The sequence below is a fragment of the Cyprinodon variegatus genome, unplaced genomic scaffold (assembly GCF_000732505.1).
Source record: "Cyprinodon variegatus isolate N-32 unplaced genomic scaffold, C_variegatus-1.0 Scaffold1360, whole genome shotgun sequence".
In the NCBI taxonomy this organism is placed as follows: domain Eukaryota; kingdom Metazoa; phylum Chordata; class Actinopteri; order Cyprinodontiformes; family Cyprinodontidae; genus Cyprinodon; species Cyprinodon variegatus.
In genome coordinates this window covers 49,310-74,590 of record NW_015151813.1, presented here as the reverse complement: position 1 = coordinate 74,590, position 25,281 = coordinate 49,310, and the positions used below count along the sequence as shown (strand labels likewise).

At 36.6% G+C, this 25,281-nt stretch overlaps 1 protein-coding gene across 7 annotated transcripts in view; it reads right to left on the bottom strand.

Annotated features, from left to right (window-relative positions):
* Positions 1–25,281, bottom strand: part of LOC107103009 (collagen alpha-1(VII) chain-like) — a 91,652-nt gene that overhangs the window by 52,715 nt on the left and 13,656 nt on the right. For all 7 annotated transcript variants that reach the window (XM_015402504.1, XM_015402507.1, XM_015402505.1 and 4 more), the window contains exons 3-29: positions 24,625–24,805; positions 24,302–24,461; positions 22,830–22,923; positions 21,770–21,943; positions 21,263–21,426; positions 20,012–20,141; positions 18,329–18,445; positions 17,622–17,777; positions 16,848–16,964; positions 16,580–16,726; positions 15,573–15,692; positions 14,506–14,664; positions 11,207–11,320; positions 10,965–11,114; positions 10,613–10,750; positions 10,245–10,391; positions 9,931–10,050; positions 9,476–9,622; positions 5,128–5,397; positions 4,909–5,048; positions 4,380–4,503; positions 3,973–4,116; positions 1,886–2,073; positions 1,364–1,444; positions 1,254–1,271; positions 1,152–1,178; positions 989–1,054 (exon numbers count right to left, since the gene is read on the bottom strand). In XM_015402504.1, coding sequence (XP_015257990.1) covers positions 989–1,054; positions 1,152–1,178; positions 1,254–1,271; positions 1,364–1,444; positions 1,886–2,073; positions 3,973–4,116; positions 4,380–4,503; positions 4,909–5,048; positions 5,128–5,397; positions 9,476–9,622; positions 9,931–10,050; positions 10,245–10,391; positions 10,613–10,750; positions 10,965–11,114; positions 11,207–11,320; positions 14,506–14,664; positions 15,573–15,692; positions 16,580–16,726; positions 16,848–16,964; positions 17,622–17,777; positions 18,329–18,445; positions 20,012–20,141; positions 21,263–21,426; positions 21,770–21,943; positions 22,830–22,923; positions 24,302–24,461; positions 24,625–24,805 — 3,593 coding nt within the window. The remainder of the gene's footprint in view (positions 1–988; positions 1,055–1,151; positions 1,179–1,253; positions 1,272–1,363; positions 1,445–1,885; positions 2,074–3,972; positions 4,117–4,379; positions 4,504–4,908; positions 5,049–5,127; positions 5,398–9,475; positions 9,623–9,930; positions 10,051–10,244; positions 10,392–10,612; positions 10,751–10,964; positions 11,115–11,206; positions 11,321–14,505; positions 14,665–15,572; positions 15,693–16,579; positions 16,727–16,847; positions 16,965–17,621; positions 17,778–18,328; positions 18,446–20,011; positions 20,142–21,262; positions 21,427–21,769; positions 21,944–22,829; positions 22,924–24,301; positions 24,462–24,624; positions 24,806–25,281) is intronic.

Sequence of the window (25,281 nt, the reverse complement as noted above, 5' to 3'; positions counted from 1 at the left end):
ATGCCAGACCCACTTTGACTGTTTGTTACAAAAAGCAAACGATCCCAGTTAAGGTGCCAGTGCTGCTTTGCAAATTCCAGACATTTACATTTGTGAATGTTCCCTGAGAAAAGGCTTTTTCCTTGCATGCCTCCCAAACAGCGTGTCGGTATGTGGAGAGCGTCTGATGGTTGTTTTGGATTTTTGTGACCCCAAGATTCAACTCTTTGATGCAATTCTGTGACAGTGAGCTTAGGACTTGTTTTCACTTCTCCTACCATCCTCCTTACTGTGCATTGTGGCAAGTTTATCTGGAACTCTTCCAGCCTTGTTTGTTACTATTCCAGTGGTTTTAAACTTCTTAATGATTTCTCTGACTGTAGATACGGGCAAGTTGAGGGGATTGGCTATTTTCCTGTAGCCATTGCCTGACTTATGAGGGCCAAATCACATCTGCCTTACTTGAATAATGTGCCCTTGTGTCTTTGCCATGGGTTAGAGAATTAGGAAAGTGTCTCATGTCATATTTATACCCCAGGGAAACAGGAAGTCATGAATTAATAATTAAAAGTTCCTAGATACCTTGACGAACTTTAGCAACTACAGAAAAAAACACAGTTAAAGGAAATCAATAAAAATTTTTGGCAGAATTGCTGGGGGTGTCAATAATTGTGGGGCACATGCTGTCACCTTTTTTTTTTCTAAAGTGTGCTATTTTATTGTTGCCACCAGAGTAATATATTTAAATAAAAGGTTGAATTTTTCTCCTTTTTATATTTTGGTTCTATGTTGTTTAAAAAACAGGAGAATTTTTAGAAGCAAAAGACAACATCTTAAACGGGGGCATCAATAATTGAGGAGGGCACTGTATCATTTGATGTGCTCCAGCAATTTAAAGATTGCTTGTATATTAGGATCAGAAGTATGGAATTTACAATATGCTGCCTGCAGACATTCAGTGTAGCAGAGATTTTCAAATGCATGGATGTGTAGGTGTGTTTGTTCTTACTTTCTCTCCTCTTTCTCCTTTGGATGATATGAAAGGATCAAACTGTCCAGGACTTTGCCTGAATCTCTGCAAAAACAAAAGTACAGTTTTAAAAGTTACATGATGAAATAAGTGAGCAGAAATTAATTAACTGAAATCTATCAAATAAAAATGTCAATCATACCAGACCTCCAAGACCAAAACCATCTCCCTAAAATAGATGTAAGTTAGATAAAAACACCTATAAACATTTTACAAAATGTAAACCAAGTGTCAGATAGGTCACCTTTTCCCCTTTCTGGCCCTGTTGAAGCATAATATTAAGATGATTATCAGCTTTAAACTCAACAGATATGTTATATTGTTTAATTATTGCATTTGTTTAGGTGTACACACCTTGACACACTGTGAGGAGCAGGGATCTAAAGGCTTATTCAGCTCCTCTGGGTCTTCGGTCGGTGTATCCAACTGAGCAAACTGGGCATGAAAAGACAGGAAAGAGCACAATGATAACCTGATGCCACTGGGGACAATCTTTATTGACATTGGTTTCCCTTCTGCATTCATCTTCTCTATCCACTGCGCTGACGTCAAAATGAAGTCAAGAAACAGTGACGCGCTTGCTCCTGCAGAGCTATTGTTTAAGAATTTGAAGATGAACTGAATGTTTCTTCTTCTAGATGAATAAATCTATTCTTTACACTAATTGAAAAAGCACATTCTTGTGGGCACTAAAAGAGTTCTGCATAAAATTACATTGAATCAAAACCATAAGAGGAAAAGTATTTTGTTTTACTTGCAATTGCAGGCTTAAGCCTGCTTTGCTTGTTTTGTCTGGGAATATAAACTCATTCTACAAAGCGCACTATGCACTAACAGTAAGAATAGAGTTATTGAGGCATTTTTTCCTTTTCTTACCTCATCCTCTAGTTTGAATTCAGAAAGAAGCTCTTCGCTGCAGATGCTCTGGATAAATTCTCTCTCTATGGAGGGGAAGTCATCAAAGGTGGGCGAGTAAAAGATATTTGTATAACTGCTGGGAGCTGCAATTTTGTTGAGCTCCTCGATGTCTGCATTCGAAACTCCAACTGCTAAAATGCTAACCCCTATGGAGAAATGGATCAAAACATCAGGTAACATAAAATGTACCTACAACAACTAAGCAAGTTAAACATGACTTGATTGCTTGATGCATTAAATTAAAATAAAAGGTTTAAAAAAAACATATCAAGACAAGTCTTGTTTTTGCCCTCCTTATGTAATGTAAATTTAAAAAAAAAAATAAGGTAATATGTTTTCTTCACACTGGCATTTAAAAAAACTATGACACTTGTTGGTAAGGAATTTTTTCTTTTTTTATTCGTTTGAAGTGAAACCTTCTCAATGCAAGTTTTTTAACAACCAAAACTTTTTAAATGTCACCTCATAGTAAAAATCCTCAATATATTCATTAGTACTTTGTAACAGATAAAAACAAAATACCACATAATTAGATCATAGACATTGCAATAAAAAAATTAAGGCATAAGAGAACCTTAAAGTAGGTTATGGATTTACTCAGTTGATGAATTCTTAAATTCATCTCATTTCAATTGGAAAGACATAGCCGAGCTGTTTTGTGAAGGCTTTGGAGGTTTGTTAAGAAATAATGAAAAGTCCTGAAGACCAAGGAAATTTAAAGACATTTTAGGAATAAGGTTTTGAGAAGCAATTTTGTAAAAACAAGCAATATAAAAACCATTTAGTAGCTCACACAGCATTGTTCATTCATCCAGAAATGTAAGATCTTGCATAATTAGTCACCCTTAATATGCATTAAATAGAGTTAATAAATGCTGAAAATCTGGAATTGTGGATGAATTGGGAGAAGGAAATAACAGCAGAATTGTGCTACAACATACACTATTTTAAATGAAGCAACATTTCTGCCAAAACATAAATACTGCATATCACCTTGAACATCCCTGCTGGGAAACACTGAGGTGGAAACATTGTGTTGTGGGGATGTTTTTCTGTAGCAGCGCAAAGCTTATCACAGTTGGTGGGAAGGTGGATTGGACTAACTACAGGGTTATCCTTAAAGAAACCTTTGGAAAGTTTACGTTTGAGGAGGTGGTTCAAGTTCCAACAGGACAAGGACCTCAGTCAGCTCTAAATCAGATCAAAGAAAAACCAGACCTAAAGTTGCTTTGTGTAAAGAATTGGATGTCACTGATGTCTTTAATATAATGTGTCAGAATCTGAGCTACTTGGCAAAATCTTGACGTACAAAACTGGTAAAAACATTCCTAAAAATAATCAGGCCCCTTAAATATTAAGTTTATTGCCCTGAATGCATATGTACATATATTTCTGAAATTCGTCAACTTTACATTAAGGCACTAATTTGGATTATAAATGATTCATAAAAAAATATATAAATCTAATTGATTCCTAAACTTTTTAATGAGAATGTCATTAAAGGTGAAATGTGTCACTCTTTGTCTTGTCTTTCTGAAAGCTAAGGATAGAAATTGAATTATTTAGCTAAAGACAACATTTTCAGCAAATGTTTATTACAAAAGAAGTACCTTCTTTTTACAAAGGGTTAAGAGATTTTTTTGTCTAAGTAGTTTAGTTAGTCTCATACGATGGCCGATGGGTGCACACACTGTGCAAATGCAGGAATTCACAGCAAATTGAAAAAGTCTTGCAAAAATTTAAATGAGACTAGCAAGCATACATTTTTTTTCAAGAAAATTGAAAATAGCGAGATGCAAATTTAAAACATGCCACAAACATAAAACCTGTACCTGTTCCCCCATGTGGTCTGGAGCACAAGGGGAGTTATTGTTTTCGCTTCTTGCACAATTTTTCCTTTGCATGTGTTTTCTGTGTTTGTATGCAAGCATCATTTATGTATTTGCAGTGGGTTTTCGTGCTTGCAGGATATTTTACCACAACATCTTTGAAATGATTCTGTATCATTTTATTCTTGCTGGGATTACATTAGTTACTGAACTCACCTAAAGCCCGGGCAATCCTGGAAGGTGGCATCACATCATCCTGGGCCCTGCCATCTGTGATCAGAACCAGAACATGGGCCACGTCGTGCCTCATTCCCAAAGACTCCTTGAACAATTCCTGTAGGACATAGCTGATGCCTTTCCCTGAAGACAAAAACATCTTTTTGAAATAACCTCCGATGTTTACCAAGTTTATCTTTAAATCAAATAAAATGCATTTAAACCATCTAACTGTGTAAGCAAATTTAAGATACATCCACATCATAACAGTATAAGGTGATGCTGATTCTCTACATTAGAAAATGTTTTAAGCCGTTACATTTAAGCTTAAATGAAGCACTTTTAAAAGAAATACCTCCCAGTAGAGGAAAAAAAACACAGTTCGCCTTTGAGTGTGTTCAGCTAACCTGTTTTGGTGTTGCCACCTGTGTAACGCAGCCCTCTGATAGCCCTGAGCAAAGAGTTTCTGTCTTTGAAGTCACTTAAATTGAATTCAACGCGGGGCTCATCGCTGTAGTGAACCACAGCTATCTGAAGGGAAAACAACAGGGGAAAAGAGCACATCATAAATATATTTGCTTTGTTACCTTATGTAATAAGAATAATATAATATAATATGGATGATCATGGGATTTATATTTGGTATAAAAGTTGTTCTTTTCTGTGATTAAAAAGAAATTGCATACTTTTATTATGTCAGTTTTTTGAAAGATGTCTAGTTGTTAAAAGAACACAACATCATGCTACAGTTATTTATCAAAGATCGAGAGAAAAGTCTTGCAAAATATTACCAGCATGATGAAAAAAAATGCCAAAAATTTTTTAAATATCCCCCAAAAAAATCTTTACAGTTAGAGCGATGAAACTTCTCAGACTACATTTTCAGCATCTCATCAAAGTCAGCGAAAGACAGAATGTTTTCTCTGAGAAACAGACCTGTGTGCCATGCGAGCCGATAACAGGGAAGTAAGTAGCCACTCGAAACATGAAGTCTTTCATCTTGGCAAAGTTATTAACTCCAATGCTTGAGGACTCATCCACCAAAAACACTATGTCTGCTTTGGTCTTCCCACACACTGATGAAACAGAAAAGACATGCCTAACACATAGAAATGTAAACATTAAACCATCTAAAAGAAGCATCTGTAAATATACCTGGCTGTGGTGGAGCTGTTAGTTTTGTGGCAGCTGTGCTCAGTTTCATGGTTGTGACTGTGACCTTCTTGGCTTCAGTGATGCTGGGTTCAATCAGTGGCTTTTTAGTTATGGATTTAGTTGGCGGTGGAGCTGTGGGGGGGTCAGGGACTCTGGTGGCTGGTTGAGTAATGGTGGAGGCAGTTGGGGGGTCAGCAGTGATGGGAGGGGAGTTAGGAGCCACAGTGGCTGGAACAGACTGGTCTGGTTTCACAACATCATCCCGCCCCACTAAAAAATATAAAGATGCACAATTTTAGTTAAAAAGTACTCAGCTTAAAAACTTGCTTAATTACATAGTCTAAGATACCATTAAGACGAAAAAGATGAATGAAACTGAAAATGATATTGGGTAAGATTTAATTAGATCAAAATTTAAATTAAGACTTCACATTCAAAATTAAATATGCAGTTCTTTACAAAAAGTTAACATATCAATATCAATTATTTGAGTTGTCTCTTGGGAGAAAGCAATTTAATATCACTTAAAAACTACCTTGCTAAACTTGTTTAACTACCAACAATACAAATGGCTTTGCTTTCTAAATGCAAACATCCTACCGCCTAAGAGCTAGTGTTATCCCCTTTGGCTGTTATGACTTTGTGTCAGTGTCTGACAGAGGTGTAAGGAATGTTTGTCTCTCTTTGCGTTTTTTGCTGTAAGATTTTTGTTGTTGTTGTTTCTTCCATGTACAACTGCTTTCAAGTCAACTTACAACATAAAGAATCTCAGAGTAAGGAAGTATGATCCCTGTTGCTTGGAGGAGAGACGTTTTCTAAGAGCTGTGATTGGTTGATACGAGGAAAAAAACAAAACCAAATACACTCCAAGCAATGAATGGAGAGAAAATAATCCTATTATGAAAGCTAGACTGGATTAGGAAGCGTGTCGTTATAATTAAATTTCTAAATCAAATTATTTGTTACGCCATCACAATGTTTGAATGTACCTTATTTACATCCTCTTCATTATGTTTATTATCTTATTATTATGTTTGCTCATGTGTTGGTCATTTTACTGCTGTGACTTTATAAAGTGGTGATAAAACAACTAACGTTAAATGGAGACAAAAGCTTGTGAAAACTGAACAGGAGACCTAGGTCTGTTTGCAGCTCTTTGGGGGGGATGGTGCAGTACTGAAAAGTAAATTAGTCCCAGGATGGCAGTGAAAAGAGTCAGACTCTAAAATGGATTATTTGCACTTCTTTTTCACTCTTTATCTGTTAAAAGCCTGAAAGCCTGAGAAGAGACGTAATGACACAAGCAAATTTCTAGAGGGCTATTAAGGTTATGGAGACTGACACCACTGTGTGCAACATGCTGTCTAATATCTTTTACATCTTCTCTCTATCTACACTATATGAAGTGCATCTTATTGTTCTTAATGTATTTTAGAGTGTGTTGACATACATATTCTTTTGTTACTTTTTCAGAAAATAAGACTAAACTCAGTTTGGGAGCAAATCCATATATGGTCTGATAAAACTAAAGAGCAAATTCAAGATTGTTTTAATCCAATAAACTGGGACATTTTCTTTGGGTGGAGGGTGGAGATGGAACAACTGAAACCATCACATCCTACATTAGCTTCTTTCAGAACAGTGTTAGAAATTAAAACTGTAAAAATATTCCCAAATATCAAACCTTGGGTCGCTAAGCAATTAATTCTTAATGAGAGGACAGTTGCCTTCTGCTTTGGTGATGTGCGATTAATGCAGGAAAAAATGAGACATTTGAGAGGGGACATACTAATGGCAAATATTGAGGATAAAAACAAAGTGGAAAGCAAATATTTTAGCTGCAACTTAAAACAAACTTGGGACGGGTCTGAATACACTAATGGGCAAAAGCAACAACAAATTTGATCCTCTACCATGCATTGATCAATGCTTTGTATAGGATTTGGAGCAATATTTCTGCAGATTCACTATAGAGGAAGATACACAGCAATGTGAGGAAATTGGCAAAAATGTCCTGACAGGAGCACCCACAGATATCACAGAGGATGTCTTTCTAAACTTGAGTCAAACAAGGCCACTGGCCCAGATGGCCTCAAGGCCCGCCCACTCAAAGACTCGGCCCCTTCACTACATGGAGTTTTTACAAAATTGTTTGATTCCCTACTCAACACAGGCATCCCAATGTGTTTCCAAATTCTCCACAATAAGGTCAATACCAATAAAAACAGGGGCAAGCAAACCTGAAGATTTCAGGCCCATTGCTCTAATCTCCATTCTGTGTGAAACTATTGCATGGAGAGAGTCCTGGTTGATCTCTTGACCACCACTGTGGCCATGGAACTGTACCCTTTACAGTTTGAATGTTAGGATAATTATCATTGATGATGTGTGAGTTTATTGCACCTTAATATTAGCTGCCTGTTGCGTGTCAGAACTGATTTTTTCCCCACTAGTTTATCTAATTAGGACAGTTCCTCGGTCCGGCTATATACAGTTATAATCCTCATTCCGTATGCGGCAAATATTTGGGAATGGAATGAGAGTGGTGTCCTTCAGCTAACAACAAAGAGTAATATTTTAACAAGGCTGAAGCCGTGGATGTCTACTCATCTGCAAATGTGTATGATGTAAAATATGATGATGTGGCAGACAGGAGATGTATAAAATGCTTCTTTAACTGTTAATCAGGGCCACTTCCTGAGAGGGGAGCCCAGAGGTGAGCAGCTACCTTCTGTAAACTCTAAGCAACTTCTCTGATCTGAGTAGGATTACAATTTATATCATAATCTGTTGTCATGTTATTTAATATATATATAAGTAATGAATATATAACTAATGAAATGTTATTAAAAGAGTCCCGAGTGATCTCTTTTCAGGAAAAAGAACCGGAGAGATAGAGCTTCCAGGTGCACACACAGAGCTTATCTTTAACAAGAGGGAAAAAGGTACTGATGATACTGAATTTATATTGCTTGACATGGTCTCAAAAAATATTTCGCTTGTTGAAGCATATGCTTATTGCTATTACTGGTTTTAGCTTTTAATTCTATGAAAATGCAAATCTTCTGAAAAGGCTGGCGGATTAAAATATTGATGAAGTCTTGATGTTCTGGATCAGAGATTTTTTCTCCATCTGCCCTCAGAGGGTCAGCATAAAGACTTTCAGTCTGGAGAGCTCATCATAAGCACTGGCTGCCCACAGGCTCACATCCTTTCACCTTTGCTCTTATTTTAAACAAGTGTATAGCATTCATCCAAATATTAAAGTTCTGAATTATTCTTTTTTTACACAATTTTCTTACACAGTGGACAAAGACTAAGAGCTCATTTTAAGAGTAAGTAAACGTCTCATTGGGGCTGAAAATATTGACATTAAATTATGGTACTATTTTTAACTGTGCCATAAATACTCAAGTTTACATTACAGTTGGATTGCAGACACTCAGACAGTGTTTTCTACAATTTTAGCATCTCTTTATATTAATTGTGAGATCCATTATCAGGGCACAAAACTTTCAACCCAGACCAGGGAACAAATCAGGGAACAAATGACAAATACCCACCAGAGTCAGTTTGATTAGATTTTTTTTTTTTATTAAAATAATCATATTCAGAATATCAATAATCATAGTACTTTTTTTGTTTGTTTAAATATATAATATCACTGTGTTAAGCAACAGCAACATTTATTATTTTTTGTATCTATTTTATCCAGAGGTGGGTAGAGTACTCAAAAAGTAAAAGAAGCACAACTTCATCATATTTTAAATCAAGTAAAAGTAAAAAGTAGCCCTTAAAAACTCAAGAAAGAGTAAAAAAGTAGTTGGTATAGGGAGTACCCATGATCATAACAACATATTTAAATTGTTTTGAGTAATAAAACTTAATCAATACTTAAAGTATTTATATAGGTTAAATAACAGAACAGTTTTTACTGTATTATCATCTAAAATCCGAATAGTAAGGTAGACTCAGCAGGTAGAAATTAACGTTTAACCAATAGGCTTTGGGTACCCAAAAAAGTGCCTCTCAGTGATGCATATTTGTTTAAAACAAGCTTTTTCTCCACTAAGTGAAGCTACTTGGACGGAGTAGCTAGAAATGTTACTCGACTAAACGTAGTGATACTCTAAAATATTTTTACTCAATTAAAAGTAAAATGCTGTTAAACTACTTCTGAAAATTACTAACCGAGTAAATGTAACTAGTTACTACGAAGCACTGATTTTATCCTTTGATCCATTGGAAAAATCTGTCTACAAATACTGAATATTAACATACAATCGATTGTCTAATCAAACACAGAAGTTCATAGATACTTGATGCAAGTGTTAGTGCAGATTCTTACGTATTCTCTGATACACGGTGCTTATAGGTCCCTCCACTTCTCCATACAAAGGCCTGATGGAGAAAATGTATGTTCTGCCATACTGCAGGTCACTGATCTTATAGGATGAAAAGGCAGGACCCAGAGTTTCGGTTTTTGTCTCCAACACTGTAAAAAAGAAATGTGCGATTTTATTCCACAAGAACTGAGCAGTATGTTGTTATATGCTGCTCTGCCAATCCAATTTTTTTTTTTTATCTCCAATTTTTTTTTGTATGTTTTTCTTATGTTTCTTATATTAAAACACACAGAGTACATTCAATAAAAGAACTGGTGAGGAATAATCATCTCTCATATTGAAATAACTTGACTTGACTAACTTGGCCTTTCGGAGTCTTGACTAACTTGGGTTGACTGACATTTACCAGACATGCTAAAATAATCCAAAAGTACAGTTTTTCTGTAACAACACTGACCTGAAATATGCCTCCAAGAGAGAAGATAGCCAGAGACTCCTGCTACACGGGTCCAGTTCAGAACTGTGCTGCTCTCAGTCGTGTTTAGAGCAGAAAATCCCTCCACTTTTGGAAGATCCACTAAAGGAGATGTATACAAAACTAATTAAGATAAAATATGTAAAGCTAATTGATTTCCAAATATTAGTGATTGTCTTATTTATTTTATTCTCCCTTTCCCTCCTGACACAATTTCCTCTAGCTTTAAAATCTGCACAATTGCATGCAGAATAGTAATAAATGTCTGCTAAATGTAAATGGAATAAAAGACTCACAAGTTCGTGCAGTTACCAGAACCGGACTACCTTCTCTGCTACCAACTACAGGGGAAACCTGGATCTTATATGCCGAGCTCTCCTGAAGGTTGCCCATGGTGAAGGTAGTGGAAGCAGCAGGTACCACTTGGGACTCTTCTTTACCCCCTAGTATAGAAAATAATTAGAATTCAGCATGTATGGGAGATAAAAGTTTTAAACAACACTGCTATGAGGAGTTACCAGGTTGAAACACTAACATGATGAGACACGAGAGACCAGAAAAAGAACTCAAACACAAAAAGAATGTTGATTTCATGTTGTGCAATTGGGTGACTATACTAATTTGTAGAGTATATCATGTTAATTTTTTTTAAGCAGTCCCTTACCAAGAAAGGGAATCCAGGAAACTTTGTATCCTGAAACTCCTGGTGTTTTCTTCCAAGACAGGGTGAAGGAATTAAGTCCAATGTCCACAACTTTCAACTCCCTAACTGGCTGGATTGGCTCCGTCTGTGACACTGCAGCTAATAGAAAAACATACATTCATATTTTAAAATAAAATATAACATTAAAGAGTACCTAATAAGATAGTTTATAAAAAGTTTTCAAAACTGCCATTAAGGGAAAAAATATCTATCCAAAGAAACTTGGCATAATGTTGAGCATTTACATGAGCGACAGTTGGCATCTAATATCTGGACCAACTGATCATGGTTTTCTTGCAGTGAATATTCTAACCTGTTAGTTGAGACAAAGAGATCTCTGGTCCTTCTGAGTTTCCATAAACTGCACAGATGGTAATGGTGTAGATGGTCTGTGGGTTGAGATCCTTAATCTGGTGCGACAGGACACTTCGGTCCAAATACTGGAACTGTGGTTTGCTATCATCTTGAAGTATAAAACAGCATGAGGTATATGAATATACCATACAAATTATTGAGTACTAATAGTTAAACAAAGGACTGGGTTAAATGACTTACCTGTGTACCAGGAAAGTTTGTACTCTGTTGCTCCAACAATGGGACTCCACTCTACTGCTATAGAGGTACTTGTATACGACGTCACCTTAAAGTTTGACACATAACCTAAAGGAGCTAAGAAATAAAAGCAGTACCCTTTAGCACATCATACAAACATTAAGATTTACTGCTCATTTATTTATTGCATCTTTAAAATAATAATTTTTAGTTTTTTTTATTTTGCATCTTCATTCACTAATACAGCAATTAATTGGACCTCATTAAGGTATTATATCTTTTTTTTTTTTTTTAGAAAATGTCAAGAACCTTTTTAGGATTTGTGATTTTTGTTAGATATATTAACAGAGACAAATAGTCCTAAAACTAAGAACAACTGAACCACAGAGAAGCTGGAACACACATAAGCAAACCAGGGAACCAGGAACCTTGGAAACAGAGTAGGAATAAAGTAAAAAGGCCATATATGTACCATTGGAGGGAGGCAAGTCTAATTCACATAAAGAATCTCCTGCGGAACAAACTACCAGTTTTAGTCTGTGAGGCAGAAACTGTCTAATTTTAAGGCAATGCTTAAAACATTCCTTTTTGATCAAGCTTATAGTTGGAATAGCTTGAATATCTATATAGTTATGCTGCTATAGGCCTAGACTGCTGGAGGACATAGGGCATTATTTTCATCATTCTGCTTCATTCTCTCTCTACTCTCCCATTCTAAAGAATTTCATAGTTCTCTCTGATTGTTCTCATCTTCGTACTGTAGCTTCATCTGGTCTGTTTCAGTTTGGCTGTCACACCATCCTGGAGTGAAATATCAGCTGTGCTGCTGCCATCAACTCTTTTGTTTATAGATTTTGGAGCTTGGTCTGTTTTTCAGTGTAGTTATTTTTCTTTGACTGTGACTAACTGTATGTGCTCTCTTTTATCCTCCGACATGGCAGCTTGCTCGGAGCTCTTCTTCCCGGTTGTGTGTTTCCTGGATGGGGCCACCTTTGGAGGTAGTTGACAGTTGCCTTTTCTATCTCAGCTTCTTTTTCTGTCTCCTTCTGTCTCCTTGAACCTCAGTCGGCCTCGGCAGATGGCCACTCACACTGAGCCTGGTTCTGCTGGAGGTTTCTTCCTGTTAAATGGGATTTTTTTTCTCTTCACTGTCACTACAAGCATGCTTGGTCTGAGGGATTGCTTTTGAGTCAATGAGTCAATGCAAACAGCTGGTTTTCCTTAGATAGAAAACTTTGAACCAGTCTCACTGTATGTAAAGTGGCTTGAGATGACATGTGTTGTGAACACTGAACTGAATTGCATATTTAAGGAAATACACTCAACAGCCAAGACTAAACACAAAGAAACCTTACAAAACCAAAATCTAAACACCACTAAACTGGAAATGTTACCTAACATAAAAGGGACAAAACACAAGAAAGAACAAAAGTGTTAGGAATCCAGTTTGTGTGGGTTGTGCTTGTGTTTTTAGTTTTTTTCCACCACCAGAGGGCACCAGGTTCTCGTTGGCCTTCTCACACACCTGCGGATGGTTGCCTCATTACTGGAGGACTCTTAAGCTGCTGACTGCCACTACCTCGACTCCAGAGTGTTTGCCAGTTTTGGGTATTCTAGCCAAGCTGAGTTTTACTGAGTCAAACTGAGTTTTGTCACCCGAGCCTTAACCTTGTTGTTTTTTTGTCTTTGCCTCTCGGCAGGAAGTCATCCTGCAAACTGGATGTTTTGGACCTTCTCCCCCCTTGAAGGATTCTGTGAGCATCAAACTGAGCAGAGAATTCAAGCTGGTGGTTTGGATCTACTTTTCACCAAGGATTTTTTGGGCTTCTCTCTGAGCAGGGGATTCATCTCCACAAGAAACCGTTCAAGTACCGCAGGAAATCTAAGTGGCAGTCAGCTCCTCAATTCCTCAAGGAAACTCCACAACCTGGGTAAACCCTGTCCGCCCTCCAACGAGCAAGTCAATTACTGGAACAACCTACACTGACTGGATTCAACGAAAGACACCTTTTTCTGGAAAAGTGAGTCCTGTTGCCTTTATTCCCTTCTTCAAATCAAAGACACAAATTTCCCACTGAGCCTGAACTAACCGCAGAATCTTCCCCCTCACTTTTCAGTTCTGGTTCGACAGTGTTCAGAGCAGCACTGGACTCCTCTTTACCAACTCACAATAAACCTGTTAAATCTTTCCCTGGTGTCTCTGTTTGGTTTACTGCATGTGGGTCAGATCTTTTGAATAAAATCAAGACAAAAAGCATCTCAACACATGCTGAACTGTGTTAGAAACATCATGAGTGACAAAAATCCCTAGATATTCTGAATATACAAAGAAAACATTGACAAATCTTTAAAATTATTTATTTAATTTTACCTTATGTGTCACACGCTGTCTTGTTAGGGTCTTGTTAGTTTGCCTTCTTTTCTCAATTGAAATATCAGGTTTGTTATTATTAGCTAACTATACAGAAAAAAGGGGAAATGTGCCTTTTTTAGGATTGTCAGATTAGCCCAAACTGGCAAAGTGTGCATAGACTTGAGGGGCTATGTTTGTAATGTCTTAAAGGCACAGTGAATTCCCAACCGGGCATGAAGATCTTGACTTGACCATTCTGAACTTTTAAACCAAGCTCCCTCAAACCACTGTGATCTCATCTTAGAAAGTTCAAAATTAGATGATAGTGTTTGTTTTGTGGTTAACAACATACAGTATTTGGTTGTACATGGTGTGATAATCCAAAAAATCAGATAAAAGCTAGAAAAGATCACAATCACACTAGGCAAACATTGTTCCAAGTATTCTATAGCAAAACTTTCAGCATTGCGGTTGCCTTACACATGGTTTCCTGTCACCACTTTACACAAACAAAAAGGATATAATAAAAACAGAGTTAATAATAAGCTTTTCTTGGGTATAGAGGGCTGCACTAGGTTAAAATGCTGGAACATACTTTTGACAGTCTTAAATTTTTTTATGCTTTTAATTTTGTCCCAGTTTCCTTTTAATCATGTGAACTGATATGAGATGGATGGAGAAATGGGGAGACATGCAGCAAAGGTTTCTCCAGATCAGGAAATGAAACAGGGATGCCTGACTCGAGGATTCAGGCTTCTGTGAGTGGGTGATACATTCTACCCCTGCACCAACCATCAGCTCCAGTCTTCCACTTTTTTCCAAAAGTTCAGAAGCAAACTACATTTTTCCAAGCAATCAATAAAAGCAGATTTGTGACATTCATGTGTTGAATTCCTTTCACCTACAGGTGTTAATTACAATATGATTCATAAAATGCTTAATTACTCACAAGTTCGGAAGGTTGCAGAGATTCCAGGCCCAACAGCAGACCCAAACAGCACATATAGTGTCAAGACGTATTCTGTATCATGGGCAACGTTCTTTAGCTTGTACTCTGTAGTGCTGCTGTTCAAAGCCAACTGCCTTGGACGATCTCTGCCAATAAACTCTATAAACAATAAAAGCAATATTTTAGTTTTTTCTTTCAGTATAGCTTTCTTTCCTCATATCTTTCACCATGGACATCTGTAATTCCCTTTTCTCCCCAATAGTCAATTTTCCCCAACTAGCTGCTGACAAGCTTTATTTTCCTAAGTATGCATGTAGATATAAATATTGGCCCTTTTACTTTTTTTATTTATGTGTCCTCATACATCTTTTGCATCAACTCAAACATATTTAGTTACTTTAACACAATTGTTTCATTTTAGCAGTGTGGTACATGAAACAGTTGTGTTAAAGTAACTAAATATGCTTGAGTCAATGCAAAAGATGTATGAATGATTTTTTTCAGGGAGAGAAGCTGGTTGTCTGCATGTGTCACATCAGATTTGCCCAACAAACAGGATATCTCAAGACGGAATCCTAATTGTGTGACTCACTATATTAAATCCAGACTGCCTCAAGCATCGTTGTAGGCTGACCGTATTGTTGGATTAGTACCCTGTGTTTTATTAACCTTAACCATTTCAATTATTCTCTGAAAGGCCACAGAGACTACACCCTACGGCAGGCATACGGCTCGCTCAGAGGTAGGTCGTTAGTGAAGAACATGAGCAGCAGCCCACAGGCCAAAGAGGGACTGAATGAGACCTAGGGTACTGTGCCCCCTGGACCCTGCTTGTGTAGGGAGAGAGACACATCTAAAAGGACACCAGATAATTTGCATAATCAGTAGGTGACTTAATACTTTTTATTGCTCCAGTTCTTCAGTATTATTGGCTTTTGTAAAGCTCTTCTAAAAAAAGAGATGCTAGAAAATGATAAACCTTGTGCTTTATAGCCTGACTAAGAATAATGGTTGTATGATAAACAACTGAAAACAGGAGGAACCTTTAAAACAAAGATATATAGTACCTGGGGTGGGTCCCCATGCCAGCCTGTAACCTGTGGCCCCTGGGACTTTGTTCCAAGATACAACAGCTGAATTGGTGCTTACAGCAGAGACCTTTAAAGTCTGAACAGCACTGCTTTCCACTGAAAGAAAGAGAAAAAAAGAGAGAAAGAAATATTAAAAAGTCAAGAGTAATTAAATATGTAAATAAATAGATGCACACACTCTACAAAAACATCTTTCTGACAACTTTTCCTGTTCTAGGTCAGTTAGGATTGACTTAAATAGTTATATTTTCTGTAAACCAGAATTAGGAGAGATGTTTTTTCACAACATTTTTTAATATCTAGCATTTAGTTCAATGACCTGCAAAACTATAAGAATTTGGTCCAATGTTCACAATATTCCCTCACAAGATTCCCAAAAACGTTGGATATTTTTGTCAACTCTTTTTGTATTAAGTGGTGAGGCCGAGTCAGTGTTGTAGATGTTGTACTTGTTACTGTGGAAAAACAATCTAACTGGTTTCATCATTAGTGCTTTTAGAGTAATGGATTTCTATAGGCCAAGTAGCATTTCAATCTATAGCTAACAGCTAAAACTTTTTTCACTGTGGCTGCATCTTCCCAAATTATTTTGTTATATACAATTATTGTTATACAAGGCTTAGGGTCAGAGTCGACTCTCAAATCAAGACAGCTAAAGAAATCTGTTATTTTGGTCTTTAATCGAAAACAGTCTGATTAGTGAAAAAAAATCTGTTTCAATTTGCAACAGCAGTAAAAAAAAAACATTAGTTCCTTTTTATCCAGTAAATATCTGGTTTTAAACATAGATACTGACTCTAGTTATTTTTCCTCTCATTTAGATGGTAATATAGCAAACTAAGACACTTAGATCTTAAAGTGAACAGAAAAAAATCAGAGGAATGTTTCAAAAACCAAACCAGAAGATGACTGAAAGCAATAACAGGTCAACTCATGCTTCAACTAAGTTCTGTAACATCTAATATCTGGTATAAATGTTTTACATGTTTTGACTTTGTTGGTGGTGACTGGCCCTTCAATGTCTCCAAAGATGGGGTTAATTGTGACTGTGTACTCAGAGCCTAAGTGAAGGCCCTGAATCATGTAGAAGTTGAAGTTATCTCCAAGGTTGATGTTCTCTATGTGGCCATCTGCAGAACAATGAGAAAAGCAGATCATATGAGGATACAAAAACTTTTTTGTTGAAGAAAAACTGAACAAACGGTACATCGTCTCTTCCTAAAGACAAAAATTCATAGATATGCACAGTACCTGTGGACGCCCATGTCAGACGGTATCCCGTTGCTCCCTTGACTGATGCCCACCTTGCTTGCACAGTGTCTGTGGTGGCATTCTGGACCAAAAATTGCTTAACTGGTACTACTTTTACTGTTAGAGACATTGCAAGAGCAAGGGATGAAGTTATGTAGCATTTTATTAGTCAAAGTTTATTTATGTAGCACTTTAAAACAACACCAGGAAGACCAAAGTGCTTCACAGAAAGATAAAAACATTGTAAAAAAAAAATATATTTATATAAAACAGTGTTTTCTAAGTATTAAAAGCCAGTTTGAAAAAATTAGTCTAATATGGGTTTCAAATGGGGCAGATCTGTGAGAACCTGCAGACCGAGGGGCAGGCTGTTCCATTTTAATCACGTAGCTGAGATTAATAATGATGCAACATTTTTTTTATTTCATAACCAAACTTAGCAAGTAGAACTTATGCAAAAAATATATATTCAAAACCTTCTAATCCATTTCCCTCTATGGTTAGAGGTGTTACTATAGTGTAAGATGCTAAGATATTGTGGAGATGATGAGGTATATTCCTGACAGGTTGATTTTAGAACAACACCCCCCTCCTGTGGAAATATTGGGGTACTACACAGGGATCTTTTTGTCTTGTAATAAATCTATTAACTGACTATGCCATATAATCTCTTTAGATATTCAGTATTTTTTAAGATGAGGAGATATTCATTATGAAAAGGTAATACAGCAGTCAATATTGTTTGGACAAAGTGATTTCATTTTGTAAACCTACGTGTTTTTCCCACTATGGACACTGGTTCACTTGGCCCCTCGGGATAAACAGCATAGATGCTGATGGTGTACTTTTTATCTTCCTCCAGGCTGTCAATCACATGAGAGGAGATGTCCCCAGGAAGCAGCTGCTCGTATGTTAATCCTGGTCTGTTGGCTGAAGAGTATTTAAGAAAATGTAAAAGAGTCTTTAACTCAAACAAACCTTTCACACAGTGTCTTGCAAAAAGTATTCAAACTCCAAAAGCCTTTTTTAACTTTCTTTAAAATTTCTTCCAAAAAAAACTAACCAAAAATGTAGACTATTGCACAATGGCAAACATAGAAATATAAAGAGAGTTTTAATTTCAAGGAACCAAAAGGCCCATTGCTAAATCTGGAGGAGCTGAACAGATCAAAAGCCAAAATGGAGAATAGGTTTACACAATGACTATGGCTGTACTGAAGAGTGTAAAATGGAAAGCCACTGATGAAATGAAACCATAAGACATATTGTTTGTTTTACAATGGACAAGCAGGTTTCCTGTTAAGATATGAACAAAATGTAATGTTTCTACCAATATAACATTGCAACAGCAGAAAAGAAAGTGCTGTCAAATTTGTGCTTTAAGAGAAATAATCTTAAAATGTTTAAGACATAAATACTTTGGCAAGGCACTGTTGCTATGCAAACTTTAAAGTCAATAATCTTGACAGATGTCAACTTACACCTAGGTATAAAGATCTTGAACCCGTTGAGCTTTCCCAGAGGAGGTGTCCAGCCAAGACGTAGAGAGAAGGGACCTTCTTCGATAACACGGAAGTTTGATACTTTGGGCAACGAAGCTAAAGGAAAGAAAAGCATTTGGTAGAGAAAAGCAGGACGTGGAAGTAGTATTGAAAAATAACATAATAATAATAAAAGCTATACATTTATTTAAAGTGTCCCCAGCTCTGCACTTTTTCCACATGCTACAGCCACGGGTGGGGGCTACTGTATGTATTACAACCATTGACCACCCCTAACAGCTGATTTGTTGTTCTTGTGCAGCAACTGAACAAGCAGTTCCCCTCTAACCAGCAGCATTGATACTCTTAGGAGGAATGTCTAACCTAATTTAGCCTTTTGGATTGTTAGTATATTATCCATTGATGAGAGAAATACAGTAGGTAATTATTCAAATCACCAAACTAACAGTAAAGATGAGAAACACAGAATTCATGCTCCTCAGAAATAGTTTTTGTCCATTATGCCTGAGAAGGGAAGTTATGTATTTCTGCAGGACATCTAGTAGTTTTCAACGTAATTAAAGAACTACCACTCTACCCATTTCATATGGATATTAGAGCAAATCACAAATAGTTAATTTAAACAGATTTAATGTAAAAATGTGTATAGATTTATTAGCAAGAGCTTCATCAAAGTCTAGTCTCTAGTGATTTATAAGGAACATACAGATGATGTTCTTGTTCTTTTTCCTATTGCAACAGGTTACTTAGTGGAGATCGAATGGATTTGGCACCTATGAACATATTCTAGTCCCACAGTTTGCTACAGCCCAATAAATGAATGTTATAATTTTTTTTTAAAAAGCGCAGAGTCCTTTTAAATGTGCTGCTATAAGCTTTGCCCAGCTATCTTAAAAGGTTTCTTCTTTGCAGTTCTTCTTATGCTTCATCTATTTGAATGGGACATCTGTGCAATATCAATCTGATTAAAGCTGTGTACTTTTCATTGTTGTCCTGTTGAAGAAAGTATCTGCTTATCAGTCTGAAGGGCCCAAGACTATTTTTATTTACCCAGGATGTCTCTGTACATCACTGCATTCATAATTCTCCGTCTCCTCTCTCCTTGCCAGTCTACCCATTCCTACTACTGGAAAAGACATAACCGTAGCATGCTGCCAACACCATGCTTCACTGTAGGAATTGTGATGGCATGACAATGAATGGTACCTGCTCTTCTCTAAACACTGTGCCTGGCATTACTACTAGAAAAGTTAGTTATGTGTCCAATCAGATCAATACATTGTATTTCTCTTATTATTCTTCTGAGTGTCTTTTTGCAAACTCCAGATTAGCCTTTTATGTCCAATTTACTAATATTACATAAAGTTGAAGAAAGATCTCAAGAATAATCAGTGGAAGTTATGAACCTCAATTCAATTTGGATCTTTAAGGGGAAACGCTTTAACTACCTGCATATTTGTGATTTCTTAATTTTAAATATGCATTAAATTTGCAACAATAAAGTTTTTTTCAAACTGAGATAACAGGGTATTTTTAGTACAGCTCTTAAGGAAAGAGATTGATTTAATACCATTGGGAATAATCTTGTAAAATCACTAAATGTGGAAAAAGTGCAGCACTTTGAGTATTTCCAGATTCCCTGTATGTTATGAAAAATCTCACCTGTTTTCACTGGGATTGTTTCAGAGTTGCCAATGAGGTTTGGGTAGATAGCATAGAGGGTGAGAGAATACTCTGTCTTTGGACTCAGCTCCGTCACCATGGTGGAGCTCACATCTGCCTTCAGATTCAGCTGTTATATAAACAGGGATAATTAGTAAAGAATAGCTAAAATAATGATGTTTCTGTAAGAGCACGTAACCATACGATTATCTAGTCAGTCATCCAAGAAAAAGAAAGCACACAATATTAAGTCAGTGCAACTTTTAGAGTAATGCCTCTTTAGAGAATCATGAAAGTAATTTTCTAAACTGCAGGTGATTTTAGGGTTTCCAAGCTACTGCCTAATTTTGCTAAACACATTTTTCATTTGGCAAAGTGAACTTTATTTTTTCATAGATACACAGTTATGATGTATATTAACAGATAAATGAGTAATACATAAATGTATTGTTAACAAGGAGAATAATAAACAGTGGGTAAGTTTAGATATTCTGGAAGGAAGGAAGGAAGGAAGGAAGGAAGGAAGGAAGCCAGATAAGGACAAAGAGATGGATAGAAAAAAGAAGAAATGACCAAACTATTTGTAAAAGGAACAGAGAATTACATAAAAATGGAGGACAAAGTGTTGTATCAGGTCCCGAGGATAAATCATTTGCCGGAACTTTTGGCAGGCATCACTCAGTAACACAAGCTTTCCAAAAGTAATTAGCGAGACAGAAAAATAGGAGGAAACCTAGAGTTAAAAAGAGAAACAGAAAGCAAAGCTCTGTCACCATGGTCTATGAGGGGAAAAAAAACATTATAAGGAATGAAGGGAGCAAGAAAGAAAGACAACATTTGGATAATACTGGACAGGAAAGAAATTCTGGGAGGCAACCAAAAAAAAAAAAAAAAAAAAAAAAAAAAAAAAATCACATTTATTTAGAAAATATTGAAATCAAGTCTCAGGAGGTTCTAGACTGTAGGAAACCTGTAAAGGATTACACAAAGGTAGCTAAAAAAATAAAGTGATGAGCATCTGGCTTTAAGGAGTTTAAAATTACATGACTCAGCGGGCAAAAACAAATAAGAGAAAATACCCGGGGAAGAGTTTTGGAATTAAGGACCATTTTAACCATGTATAGAAGTAATCATTGGATTTGGATGAAGGGAAAAAAACTATTTAGAGGCGTAAGTATCTATGCATACAGCTGTTAACATATTTGGTAAAGTTGTTTACACTCTTCTATGTAAAAGGCATCCATCCCTCACCTGTCTCTGCTGATTCAGCAGGAGTTGACCCTTAGAGCTGAGAGGTGTGATCAGGAGGCGATATCCAGTGACATCACCTGTAGCTTGGCTCCATGTAAGCCTGAGCGAGCTGTGAGCTAACTCGCTCACCTGCAGGTCTCTGGGACCCACCACATTCTCTTCACCTACAGTTTAGTGACAATACACAGATCAGATGAAGATATGAGAAGCCAATAAATATCAGCAAATTAAAGTAAAACATTATGCCAGCTTTAAGGTAGACATTAAAATTGTGAGACATTCATTTTTACTTTTTACTGCATCTTCCAGAGACTTAATCATCATAAAATGACAGAATAAATCAGTAATTGAAGGAAAAACATTGAAAGAAAGAAATAGGGAGTTGGGTTTCTAGTTTCCTAGTGGTCATGTAGAGGATGTACCCAGGCCAAACTGATACATGTACCCCTATAGCTCACTACATCTAGATAGAAGTAAAAGAATTCCTAGGAGTTGGGGGAAACTTACTTTGCTTGGTGATTTTTACGGGTCGTGGTGGCTCAGACGCACTGATGCATAATCTCCGAGACAGTTTAGGAAGAAGTGTTTCCAGGAGATAGAAATCTGCACATTGCAAAAGATGCTCCTCGAAGGGCTCGGACACAATCCTTCTCAGCTCCGACACATCAGCTCCTCGTACACCTTCATAATAAAGTTAAAAAAAATAGGAAGAAGAGTGAATCACAGTTTTTATGTAGACAGATATTTATAACTGATTAAACACCACAGGTTTTATTTCAGCACTTTGACACAAACCATTTGCAGTAAGTCAAGTCAGATGATTAAATGATGCAGAAACTTATATTCCGGAGTACTCTAAACACGCAGATCTAATTATACACTCTGTAGCACCCATTTCAACAAATAACTGCACTGCGTATATGTGAAGAACAACCGATACAAAAAAAATTAAATAAACTGCAAATCAACTAAAAGTAATTCACTAAAATAAATGTCAAAGATTCAGAATGACAGCATTTGTTTATTTCTTATTTTTATTTTTTTTTATCCTGGTTCAGTCGTGCATTATTGGCAACAGGGCTGCATAATGTAGGTTTTCAATAGAGGTGATGAGCAGGAGCAGAGGACCCTTGTGTCAGAGGTGCGGATGGGGCAAACCGAATCTGCTAATGAAAAATAGCTGCTATTAGCACAAACTATCCTCTAATGATCAGTAATTACTGCACCGCTGTCACTAAGAGAAGAAGGTTTGTGTGGACGGTTAGTGTACAAGAGGTAAAAGAGGTAAAATATTAAGATCATGCAATTATAATAGTTCAACAAATGCATTAAAAGTTATATAAAGTTTCTTATATAGGTACATATATGTACACACATCTATAGACCCAAATAAGAAACTTAACACATGAACACAAACACACACTGAATCAGTGAATTCAAATGTACAGAACATCAATCTCTGGCAGCAAGACATATCTGATAGGCTGGTAGAGCTTGAATAAAATCTAAAGTTTGTTGCTGCAGGGGAAACGTTGAAGGAATCCACAATACCTAGTTTAAGACTCACCCACTGCAAAGAGTGTTATCCCACTGTCTGCAACTGCTTTGGCACCAAGATCGACCCGGTCATCAGAGCTCCCCGCTGTGATCAAAACAGCAATCTGTGTTGCAAAGAGACAGAAAATATATATAAAATATATACGCAGCACTATTGAGAGTGGTTTATAAATATTTATTCGCCCATCAGACTTATGGCATTTTTTATGTTAATTCAGTCATTAAAAAAGGCATTTTAGAATAGCATTTAGAGACACCCAACATGAAATAAACAGCCTAACAATAAGCATAAAATAATTCTCCATGATCCAGATTCAACAGCTGTGTATCTGCCGTGAACTTGCATGCTCAATTTATTTTTGTTTGTTGCAGGCATGACTAATTATGTAAATCTGCCCTCCAGACAAATTTTTTATTAAGAAGCCAGCATTGAAAATTGATTATTCTCTTTAAATCCTCCATTGGCATTGACAAATAGAGACGCATAAATATAAGAAACATAATCAGGAATTTCATAATGGCCCCTTAAAACTGACTTTCCTAATTTCTTTGTTTATGCTCAGCTCTGGGAGGAAAGTGAAGGTTATATTTTGACCTCATTCTCCGTTCTCCTCTAACACACTATGACTAGGATGCTGGGATGTTATGTTTTATAAGAGAAGTATAATTTCACTTTTAATGACTACTGTAATGTTCATAAAAGTGGATTTGGCATAAATGAGGTTGAAATTATCCAATTTTCCTCATGCTAGAATGTCTGTTGAAACAAGCATTGGCAACATTAGAAAACTAACTAAAACCTTTTTAAGAAGACTTTCAAACCAAGTTGCAAAAATGAATATATAATAAGAAAAATGCAGAAAAATAATGTGTTTTAGACTTCAGAGGGTTCCCAAAATTGTGCCTCTTCTGTTTTCTTAATGAAACTTGAATAAACCTGTGGTGAGAACATTTCTTAACTTTAAGGGGACCTTAAATATTTGTCACTGACCACCGCATTTACAGGTTTTGTGTGTGTTTTACATTCACAGCTGCTTTGGCAAGCCATACAGTACTGACAGTTTGATTCAGCCTGCAAAAATAGTGCTGAAAAATCAATACGTTTTTCTTATTACTTTACAGAACTAAAGACAATGCCAACAGATGAAAATCGGCCGTCAGCCACGGACACGCGATCAATTTTTATTCCAAGCATACAGCAGGACACTTTAATCAAATTCATGGTAGTGTGAAATGGTGGACCACTTTGTTTGTTTATGCCTCGGTGTCCTGTGGAGTACAAATACTGATCCTGGCAAGTCATTTCCTGTCATGCAGGGCACAGTGTATGCATGTATTTGCAGCATGGATTGTCACCCTCAAAGGGTTCTTTTTCCACTCTTTGTCAAACATGTGCATGCTAGCTGTAAAAAAACAATGAAATAAACAACACAAGGCAAGTGCAGTAACTTATGACTGATCTCAACATATGAACTACAACACCTTTGGGGTAAAGTCTCTGCTGATGGCAGGGCTGAACACAGAATCTACAAGAAACTGCAGAGCACTGCCTGTTTTCCTGGATCCTCCACCGTAGGGGAGGTCTCCAACAGTTCTGAGCACCTCCTCTAGTGAACTGTAGTCTGTCAAAGCAACCAGCATCCTGTAGAGCAAAGGGATGAATCAGAACTGGGTCATGTAGAAAAGCTGGAGCAGAAGAAAATAATTGCTTTCTATGAGACTACAACTTGTTAAGTAAGATGACTTTTTAACCCAAAAAGTAAAAAAACAATTTAAAAAGATGTCTGAAGATAATGCTCGAGTACCTTGGAACATCCCCAAAGAGCGTGACTCCAAAGCGAACCCCCTCAGCTCCTACTGTGTTGTCCTGAAAGGAGGACATGATGGCTGAGATGAAGTCTTTGACTCTGGAAAAGCTGGTCTGACCCACACTCCATGACTCGTCCACCAGGAACACAATGTCTGCTTGAACTGCTGTCCTGCAAGCTGAAAACCAAGAAATGGAATTTTGTCCCTTGAGCGATTAAACATTTTACTTAAAAAACAAAACAAACCATTGTGAGTTGAAGGGAAAAAATTTTTTTCTTTTTTTTATTGTAAATTTTAAAGATAAAAAAGTGTGATGCGCATTTCAAATGAGCTTCAGTGAAAGAAGACAAAGGCAAAGGATTGGTCAGCGATACACTTGTTTACAGGCTCACTTTCCACCGGCATTACAGTACAACCCAGAATATATTCAGAGCTGCAAATGGTTATGAGCAAGAGGTTTATGTTTAGATTACAAAAAATACAAATAAAAACAGGTAGAGGCTTCTAAAAGATTTTTCCTTTTAGATCACAATTATAGAATCCAATAAAATAGATCCAAGTAAATGTATAAACTACTGTGGAGATTTGAGGGGTATAACATAGAATTAGACTTCTTTTATTGTCATTTTGAATACACAGCACATATACAAAAC